Source organism: Carlito syrichta, unplaced genomic scaffold (genome assembly GCF_000164805.1).
Source record: "Carlito syrichta isolate Samal-C Ts95f unplaced genomic scaffold, Tarsius_syrichta-2.0.1 Scaffold143010, whole genome shotgun sequence".
Lineage (NCBI taxonomy): Eukaryota > Metazoa > Chordata > Mammalia > Primates > Tarsiidae > Carlito > Carlito syrichta.
Genome location: NW_007087106.1, coordinates 64,469 through 74,249, shown reverse-complemented (window position 1 = coordinate 74,249; position 9,781 = coordinate 64,469). Strand labels below are relative to the sequence as shown.

Genomic DNA, 9,781 nt, shown 5'->3' with positions numbered 1-9,781 from the left:
CCCCACCCCCACTGGCTCTGTGGTTCCAAGTTCTCTCCCCTGTGTGCTCCCTTCTCTCTCCTGCCAGAGAGATATTTGGGGGGCTCATCCAGCCCAGGAGAGCGACCTGGGGCTTCTTGCTCTACCTTTGATGAGTTTACTCCCTGCTAACCCTGGGTTCCCCCGAATTCTATCTCCCAGGGTCAGAAGAAGGTACGGCCAGTTCTCATCCTGCCTTTTCTGGCCCCCAGGGGGATGCCGTACCCTCTGTTCCCAGTCTCAAGGGGCCATGACGGTGGCCGAGCCTGGGGGCCCTCCACCTTCCCCTGGCCACGCAGAGCCCCTGCATGGCTGGGGCGGGGTGACTCTCAACCGTGCATTCTGGGCTGTGGACATGTGTGTATTTTGCTTGATGCTCCTGTCACCTCCCTTCCTGGGCACTGCCCTCGCCTGTCTCTTCTGCTCGGTGTGTCTGCTCCAGAGCTCTTTGACGCTCTCCCTCACACAGGCAGGCCTGGGCTGCTCCTGCCACTCAGGGAAGGACACGTCCAAGTCTGATGGGTCTAGTATCCTATGACTTCTCCATCCAGCCTCAGGACCCTCTGTAGGGGCTGGGAGTAAAGGGAACTGTTCGACGCGACCAGACTTTCGGGCTGGCGCCAGGACGAATTCTTGGGTGTCTCAGCAAGGCCGGGCACAGGCTAGACACAACTCTCCTCCCAGACAAAATCTGGGCACCTCCCTCGCAGCTCCTCAGGGGCCCTGGACAGCAGCTGTGACCCAGCTGGGGAAAGGCCAGCCCTTCCACCCTGGGCTTTCAGTGAAGTGGGTGGCGTCACAGCCATCAAGTACAGAATGCTGCAGGCGTGAGAGGTCTAGCTGAGGAGTCTGGGGCAATGTCCTCTCACCATCAGGGTCCGGATGTAGCCTCTGGTGGCCTCTGCCCTCCCGTAGCTCAAGCGGCTACCGCCACTGTGAGAGGCCTCAGACGGGAAGGGGGCCCTGGTGCCGGGCGCTGCCGCCTGGGGGAAAATGGCACTGTTGTTCTTAGTGTTGAACTTTCTGTTTTGTCTCTTGCCCGTCCGGTTTTAGTTCCTGAAATTAAAGAAGTGGTGAGCCACAAGTACAAGACACCAATGGTGAGTGTGCCACCAGCCCTGACAGGCCACGTCTGTGCAGGGCTCCCTGGGGACCTTCAGACAGGAGGAGGGGGGCCCTCAGAGCACAGGGGTGAGTGGGGACTGGTCTTGATGCCAAGTCTCAACTGAAGCGAAGCTGGAGCAGGTCTTCAGGATGTCTTCAGCCCTGGGACACAGACATCCTCTCCCATGGGGATGACTTCTGAGGCCCGGCCTGGAGCTCACACTTAGCCCCGAGGCCCATGCCCAGTGTCAGGGCAGGAGCTGCCCACTCGGCAGACCCTCCACATGGGAAGGTACAGGACTCTCGGCATTGCTGATCTCTCTGGTTTTCTCTCCCCTGTAGGCCCACGAGATCTGCTACTCTGTGTTGTGTCTCTTCTCGTATGTGGCTGCAGTTCGTAGCAGTGAGGAAGATCTCAGAACCCCGCCCCGGCCTGTCTCTAGCTGATGGAGAGGGGCCAAGCAGCTGCCCCAGCCCAGGGGACACCCTTGGCCTCTTGCTGTTCCCAAGTGCACGATGCTGCTATGACTGAGGAGCGGGCGATGTGTGTATTCTCCACAAGCCCCTTGCCATGGCTTAGTCGGTTGCCAGTTATGTGGCTCTCTGAGTGTGTCCTTGAGCGTGTCTGTCACAGGGCTAAGCTAGTCCCTTCCACCTCTCCCTCTCCACTCCCAGAAGACCAGACCACCTTCCCCTCAGGGCTCAAGAGTGTGCATATGTCTGTTGGGCCAGTGCGAGCCCACTTTTGTGTGCCCTTGAGACATTTGTGTCGTGGTTCCTAGTCCTTGTCCTTGGCAGCGTAACCCTTTCGTGCAAGAGCCCGCGCTCCATCCTCTGAGACCTGGCACGCCTGGGCACCTGCAGCAAGTCCACTCCATGGGGAGCGAGGGGAACTTGGGGCCTGCCCTTCCAGACAAGGGGCGGGCAAGGAGGAAGGAGAGTCGGGGCAGCTGGAGGGAATGGCAGCCTCCTCGCCTCCTTATGCATTCCCAAGCTGGCAGCTACTGCCCAGGGCCACGAGCTTTGCTGCCACCTGCCTTGGCCTCCGTCACCGCAGTGGGGCAGTGATTTCTCCCCGGCCTACGAGCCTCTGGCATGAGAGGACAGAGTGGTCGGGGTGGGTAGAGTTCCAAGGACCGCTGGCTGCTCTGCCCAAGGATCAGGGAGGGGTGCGACAAGACTGGCTTAGCCTATATGTCTGTGTCTGCAGGCCGAACCTTCTGGCCCTGAGCAAGAGATACTGTAAATAGTTCAGCTCCGTGTTATTTATAGAAAATGTACAGCTGTGTGAATGTGAAATAAATGTCCTTGACTCCCCTTCCCTGCCTTGTGCTGAATGACACCTCCTCGCAGCCCAGGCCTGAGGAGGGCTGTGCCTGGGCTCTGAAAAGGCACCTCGGGCCTGAAGGGAGGAGGAGATGAGGGCATCCACATCCAAGCCCTGGCACGCTGGGGCTCGGGCCCTGGCACGCTGGGGCTCGGGCCCTGGCACGCTGGGGCTCGGCCCCTGCCTGCTTCCTGGGCTGCCGGAGAGACTGTGGGAAGGAGTGTTCCTTCCCTGGAGCACCTGGAAGCCCTGCACCACGCTGGGTTGCTAGGAACTGGCCACTAGGGGGAGCAGACAGACTGGGCATTGTCACCGGAACATTGATTTCACAGTGAGAGAAATCCACACCCTGGCCCCCTCTGTTCCCTCTACAGGTATGTGTGGTCTAGAGGTATTGGGCCTCGGCCAGGACTTCCCACAGGGCCTGAAGCCCAGGGCTCTGGGCTCCCTTGTCAGGAGTATCTTCTGTTGGGTAGAACTCTAAGAAGCACCCTAGGACCAGCCTGCGCGGAATTTCTCTGCCACGGAAAGCCCGGCGCTCTACCCGTGACACCGTCAGGGAGCCTCTGAGACCTGCCGGCTTCCTCCCCACAGGAAGCTAATGACGGTTTTAGGCTCCTGTGGGGAATCCTGTGGGCCCTCACCCCTTTCAGGTTCCTGCTGCCCCGAGCCGGACTGGGTTGCTCCCCCACGTGAGATGCAGGCGTGGATGGGCTGTGGGCTTGTGGCTCATTGGGACCCAGGACAACGCAGGGCAGCTCTTGAGGATACACAGTCAACACCGAGGTTCCGTATGTCCCCCTGGGCTGCTGTGGCCAGGGTTCCTGGGACAGGGCCCGTGCCGAGCACCTGAGGCCAGGCAGGGGCGCCTTGGGCCTCCACCTCTTCTGCTAATCCCCCTTCCGCTGTCCCAGCTCCCGGCTTCCCCCTTTGAAGAGCCAGTGCGATGGGCGAGACCCGAGGTCCTTCTAGCGTTCACGCTTCATGAGCTCAGGATCCACTCGGGCCTCGCTCACTCATCCGGGAAGCAAGGCCTGCCCTCAGTTTGCCGTGAAAATCAAGTAACTGTCCCTGTGCTTTTTTATGAAAATGAGCACACGAGTTGGGTAAGAAGCCAATGAGTCTGTGACAGTGACTGATCTTTTATTGCCCCTGGGCGCTGGGAAGACCTGGCAGGCCAGAGGGGCCTGTCCCCAGACACCATTTCCTGAGCCCACTCTCCTTTTGCCCCAAAGATCCAGGAGTTTCCTCCAGGAGCCGAGGACCAATCTGCAAGGCCCACGCAGGCCTGCCCCTCAGAACTGCCGCCCTGCTGGTTCCCCCACCCCCACCCAGGAGACACACTTGCACACACACACCCAGCAGCAGGAAGGGTCTCCAGCTTCCCTCTAGGCTCCTGGCACATAGGGCTGGCGTCCGGTTGTGCCTGTGACACAGGTTCTGTTGTGAGTGAACCCTGCCACCTGCACCCTCCCGTTTCCTGATGACCAAGGGCCAGGGCTCAGCGTCTTCTGACTTGGGCCTTGGATGTCGGGTGGCCTGGAATACGTACCTGGCCAGCCCTGGGGAGCCTGCCTGGTCACTGAGGCACTGCAGGAGAGAAGGAGGCCATGCCGTTTGTGTCCTCCCAGCCTTCTAGAAGCCGGTACCCATCTGGACGACAGGCTTGGCCAGGACAGCAGAGCCAAGCCCAGCCCCCCTTTCCACCTCCCGGGCCTGGTCCAGTGGCACTCACCTCGCACCTCTAGGCGGCACTCACACCGCGCCTCGCCCTGTACGTTGGTGGCTCTACAGACATAGACACCCCCGTCAAAGGGGCAGGGCTTCCTGATCTCCAGGGTTAAGACGCCCTGCTTGCTGAACGTGCGGAAGCGGGCGTCTTCTCCCAGGTCCAAGCCATTCTTGAACCAGGAAATCTTGGGCTGTAGATGAGGAAAAGAGCAGGAGACCATCCCGGGTTGAGAGGGGAGCTGGCAGGACCCCGGGGAGGCTGGCATTTGTGTTTCTACTTCGGGGGGTTCCCACTGGGGTCCCTGACTATGCCCAAGGCTGAGACTCGACATGAAGCCAGCAGTGGGTGCCAAGGCCCCGTTCACGGAGAGGAGCCTGGTTCAATACCCAGGCCGGGCGAGGACTGCTGGTGCTCAGAGCCTGTGAGCCTGCCTCCTGGAGGGCCTGGCCTGGCCCAGGGCCTGAAGCTCCCTACCTTGGGGCTACCCCGGACAGAGCAGCAGAGAACAGTATTGTAGCCCGCGATGACGGAGCGGTTCACCAGGGGCTGGGTGAAGCTTGGGGCCTCGGAGAAGTCCAGGGCCTTGTAGGTGGGTGGCTCGTACGTGAGGCCTGTTGGTGACAGGACTCAGTACCCAGAGGGCCACACCAAGCTAGGCTCCCCTCAGTGTTCCCACCGCCTCCCTGCCCCAGCCCCCTGGCGTGAGAGCTAGGGTACGGCACCTGGTCTGGGGATAAAGACAGGCTCCTTGGTGGTGGCGGCTCTGTCACTGGGACCAACCATGTTATGGCAGAAGACACGGAAGTAATAGCCATTGCCGATGATAAGCTCTGGCACCACGCAGTGGGTGCGGCGGTAATGCTCCAAGACAGTGAACCACTCCTGGGGAGGAGGGAGGGAGCAGCTTGGGGCCAGGCCCTCTCCCTGCCAGGGGCCTCCTGGGTGCCCCTGGGGTCTCCACCCCCGCTGTGGAGGGAACCAGATCATCAGAGGGAAGCGAGGGGGCCTGTGGGCAGGACAGGAAAGGCAACAGGGCCCAGGCCAACCAAACCTGGGGCAGACACACGTGGGGCCCCAGGAACCCGGCTCACCATGGTCTTCTTGTCAGCTTTCTGCACCGTGTAACCCCAGATCTCTGTGTTGCCATCGTCTTGGGGCGGCTTCCACTCCAGAGCCACGTTAAGCCCCCAAGCCTCAGTGACCCGGATATCCTGGGGAGGGCTTGGCTTGTCTGCGGGAAACAGGCCAGGCAGGATCACCACGCCTCCCGGCAGAGTCAGAACAGGGGAGGACCCTCACCCCTGCCACCCTGTGCGGGACCCTGGACCGGGAGATCGGACGCTCCAGGTGGGTCCCAGCAGCCCCGGGGCCACGCACCGACGATCTGCAGGACCAGCGTGGCCTTGTCCTCCAGGTTCTCAACACGCACCGTCACCTGGTAGGTGCCTGAGTGGGTGCGGCGTGCGGCTCGGATGAACAGGATGGTGTCTGTGGGGCTGTTGCGAAGGCTCACCTCCTCACCCGCCAGCGGCTGCCCCTCTTTGGTCCAGGTCACCTGAGGCCGGGGCTTGCCCTGAGGAGGGGACAGCTCAGCCCTAAGCCCAGCTCTCCCAGTCTGGCCAGCCTGAGACGCGTCCACCCGCCAGGTGTGAACATGGGCAAGGGGGCCAGTCCCACCTGGAAGGGAATGAGGAGGTTCACGGGCTCCCCGACCTTCCTCTGGATGGTCTGGCGCAGGTGCCTGGGCAGCTGGAACCGTGGCCGTTCTGTGGGTTCGGGGAGGGGTGGCTAAGCGGGGCGCCTGTCCTGTCCCCAGCCCTGAGGATCCCCACAGCTCCAGCCTCTCTCGAGGCAAGGCCCAAGAGCTACAGCAAAGAAAAATACCGCCTGCCTGCTGGGCCTCGTCCTTCCATGCGCTCCCCCAGCCCGCAGCAGCTCCAGCCCGCCCAGCCCAGACGGTTTACAAAGCTCCTGTTTCTACCTGAGCCTCACCACACTGCTTCAAGGGGCAGGGATCAGAGAGGGTAAGCAAATTGTTTGAGGTCACACAGCTAGTAAATCGGGATACAAACCTAGGTTTTTAGCCCCTCTGCCCTATAATGTTTCACCCCAGTTTGCTGCCTCTTTCCAGTCCTTATATGATCGATCTTTCACTGGGACAAGAAACAGGAATGAGAAGTGGATCCCAGATAGGCCAGTTTGACCCAGAGGGCCTCAATACTCAGTCCTGATGACACAGACAACACCTACCTGTTGGGGCCGAGAGGCTCAGAACAGATCCTGGAGACTGGGGCCCTTACATCCCCGTTCCAGGACTAGGGGCCTGATAGAAAAATGGAGGGAGGGCTCTCGGCACTTTGGCCTGAGCCTAGGGTGTGGGAGAAGGCCTGACCCCTCTTGTCCCTGCCCGGCATTCAGCTCTTCCCTCTGGCAGGGTTTCCCTGACAGTGGAGGTGCCCGTGTCAGGTGCACGAGGGACACTCACGCAGTATCTCCTGCACCGTCACGGGCTCCTCGGTGGTGACGGGGGCTCCCGGCCCCGCCACGTTGTGTGCCCGCACTCGGAAGAGCAGCCGGGCCCCTGTGGGCAGGTCCTTTACCAGCAGCGACGTGCGCTCTGTCAGCCCCTGCAGGGCAGCCACCCACTCCGAGCCTGGGGTGGGACGGGGGGAAGGGCGAGGCAAGGCCATAGGCTGTGTCAGCATGGACGCCCCATCCCCACTGCCCACCTTCTGATGACTGCCTGGGCCTGGGGCGGGGCAGGACCGGGCACTCACAGCCCTCCCGGCAGTATTCCACGCTGTAGCCGTCCAGGCCTCCCGCTCCCACGCGCTCCGGGGGCCGCCACTTGAGGGAGACGGTGGTGTCAGAGACATCCTCCACTGCCAGGTGAGTGGGTTCGCTGGGGGGACCTGGACAGAAGAGAGGCCAGAGAGGAACCTGAGTGAGCCGGAGGACACTGGAGATCTGTCACCTAGTCACTCAACTGTCCACGGGTCACACAGCCCTCTCTGCTGGCTGTCAGACACCGGAAGGAACACTGGGCTCTGTTAAAAGATGTCTCTTGGTCGGGCGCGGTGGCTCAAGTCTGTAATCCCAGCATTTTGGGAGGCCGAGGCAAGAGGATTGCCTGAGTTCAGGGGTTCGAGACCTGCCCGGGCAACTTAGTGAGACCTCATCTCTACAAGAAATAAAAATGGCATGGTAGCACACACCGTAGTTCCAGCTACATGGAAGGCTGAGGCGGAAGGAGCACCTGAGCCCAGCAGGTCAAGGCTGCAGTGGCCATGAGCGTGCCACTGCACTGCAGCCTGGGCAACAGAGTGAGACTCTGACTCAAAAAAAAAAAAGGTCTCTAGAATGGCTTAAAAACAAACAAGCGGGGCTTGGTGGCTCAGCCTGTAATCCCGCGCCTTGGGAGGCTGAGGCGGAAGGATCGCTCGAGTTCAGGAGATTGATGCTGAGATGAGCTGTGATTGTGGCATTGGATGCTCGCCTGGGCAAGAGTGAGAACCTGACTCAAATAAATAAATAAATAAAAGAGGCCAGGTGCAGTGGCTCAAGCCTGTAATCCCAGCACTTTGGGAGGCTGAGGTGAGGGGACTGCCTGAGCCCGCGGGTAACTTGGCGAGACCTCATCTCTACAATAAATCAAAAATCAGCCGGGCGTGGTAGCGCGCGCCTGTAGTTCCAGCTACTTGGAAGGCTGAGGCGGAAGGATCGCCGGAGCCCAGCAGGTTGAGGCTGTGGTGGCCGGAAGCGTGCTACTGCACTCCGGTCGGGGTGACAGAGTGAGACTCCAACTCAAAAAAAACCAAAAAAACAGCGGCAGCAGTGACAGAAGATGGGCCTGAGTGGGAAAGGACAGCCACAAGAGACCCCAGATGCCTGTAAGGTACAGGAAGTGCTGAAAACAGAACTGGGGAAAAAGAAGCTTCTAGAGCATGCAAAGATCCCGGCGTTTTATGGTTAGGTGACTAAGAACTGAGCGAACCAGCAGTCAGTCCCTGTAAAAAGACACCTGGACCCTTCTTTTCCAGGCCCTACCTCTTGTCGTCTCGCCAAGCTATGACCCTCCCAGGGCCCAGGGCTCCCCGCCAGGAACAGCTCCCTGCCCTCAGACCCACTTGCCCTGGTGCGGAGAGGTGTCCCTAGAGCCCTGCCATGCCCTCAGCCTTTGTTCTTCCCCTCTGCCCTCATTATACAGTTGAGGAAACCAAGGCTTCAGGGATGGAAGATGACTCCAATGGCCTTCTGGGGACCACGGAGCTGGCTCTGCAGCCCACATCTCCAATGTTCGGTCCAGGACTCTTTCCAAAGACACACCTCCCCAGACCCCTCCAGTAACCACTGGCCTTGCCCTGTCCCATGTATGACAAACCCTGGATTGAAAGGAGCTGGAAACAGGGAACATTTATGAACACTCGCTGGATGCCAGCTGCCCTGCCTGTGTTATCTCAGTTCATTCTAACAACAGCTCTGTGAAGTAGGTGGTGTCATTATTCCCATGTGAAGACATGAAAGGGAGCCTCAAAAAAGAACCAGGCCAGAGTGATGTGAGTCCAGCTCCACTCCCACGGGCTGGGTGTTTTTTTAGTTTTGTTTTGTTTTTGAGTTGGAGTCTCACTCTGTCGCCCAGGCTGGAGTGCCGTGCACACCCACGGCCACCACAGCCTCAACCTGCTGGGCTCAGGTGATCCTTCCACCTCAGCCTTCCAAGTAGCTAGAATCACAGGCACACACTTCCACACCCGGCTAATTTTTTTTTTAGTTGTAGAGATGAGGTCTCACTAAGTTGCCCAGGCTGTTCTCGGACCCCGTGGACTCAGGCAATCCCCTCACCTCAGCCTCCCAATGCGCTGGGATTACAGGCTTGAGCCACTGCACCTGGCCTCTTTTATTTATTTATTTTTTTTTTTGAGTCAGGGCCTCGCTCTTGCCCAGGCGAGCATTCAGTGGCACAATCCCAGCTCATCTCAGCATCAGTCTCCTGAACTCGAGCGATCCTTCTACCTCAGTCTCCCAAGTAGCCGAGACTCCAGGTGTGTGCCACCACGCCCTGTGAATTTTTTGATATTTCATAGACAGGAGATCTTGCTATGTTGCCCAGGCTGGTCTCAAACTCCCAGACTCAAGCCCTCCTCCCACCTCGGCCTCCCCAAGCGCTGGGATTACAGGCATGAGCCACTGCGCCCGGCCCGGCTGGATGATCTTGAGGGATCGCTCAGCGTCTCCAAGCCTGCTTCCTCGTCTGTAGGAGGCAGAAGATCCCCAACGGAGGACGGAAGCGGGCCGTGGGAGTGAAGTCTGGTGGGCCTGCCGGGTGACCGGGCCCCTTGACTGGCATGGCTGGGCCCCTTGACTGGCATGGCTGGGGGGGCGGGCCCTGCCAGGCCGGGCGGGCTCACCGATCGGCGTGAAGGGCTGAGAGGCCGGGCTGGGCCTGGACAGGCCGACGGCGTTGACCGCGTAGACGCGCATCTCGTAGACCACGCCCTCGATCATGCGCCGCGCCTGCAGGCTCAGCTCCCGCAGCAGCTCGAAGTTCAGCCGCATCCAGCGGAAGCTCTTCTTCTTCTTGCGCTCCAGGATGTAGCCTG

At 60.2% G+C, this 9,781-nt stretch overlaps 1 protein-coding gene and 1 long non-coding RNA gene across 2 annotated transcripts in view; one reads left to right on the top strand and one right to left on the bottom strand.

Annotated features, from left to right (window-relative positions):
- The first annotated feature begins 1,028 nt into the window (after positions 1-1,028).
- Positions 1,029-2,443, top strand: LOC103251526. The gene is made up of 2 exons (XR_503725.1): positions 1,029-1,118; positions 1,465-2,443. It is a non-coding gene; the product is annotated as an uncharacterized LOC103251526 (long non-coding RNA).
- A 1,127-nt stretch (positions 2,444-3,570) lies between these two features.
- Positions 3,571-9,781, bottom strand: part of MYBPC3 (myosin binding protein C, cardiac) — a 20,696-nt gene continuing 14,485 nt past the window's right edge. Inside the window, exons 23-33 of the mRNA XM_021708595.1 lie at positions 9,590-9,778; positions 6,959-7,093; positions 6,667-6,834; positions 5,859-5,947; positions 5,559-5,754; positions 5,273-5,412; positions 4,904-5,063; positions 4,656-4,792; positions 4,185-4,371; positions 4,002-4,039; positions 3,571-3,875 (exon numbers count right to left, since the gene is read on the bottom strand). Of these exons, the coding sequence (XP_021564270.1) occupies positions 4,029-4,039; positions 4,185-4,371; positions 4,656-4,792; positions 4,904-5,063; positions 5,273-5,412; positions 5,559-5,754; positions 5,859-5,947; positions 6,667-6,834; positions 6,959-7,093; positions 9,590-9,778 (1,412 nt within the window). The 3' untranslated portion in view covers positions 3,571-3,875; positions 4,002-4,028. The remainder of the gene's footprint in view (positions 3,876-4,001; positions 4,040-4,184; positions 4,372-4,655; positions 4,793-4,903; positions 5,064-5,272; positions 5,413-5,558; positions 5,755-5,858; positions 5,948-6,666; positions 6,835-6,958; positions 7,094-9,589; positions 9,779-9,781) is intronic.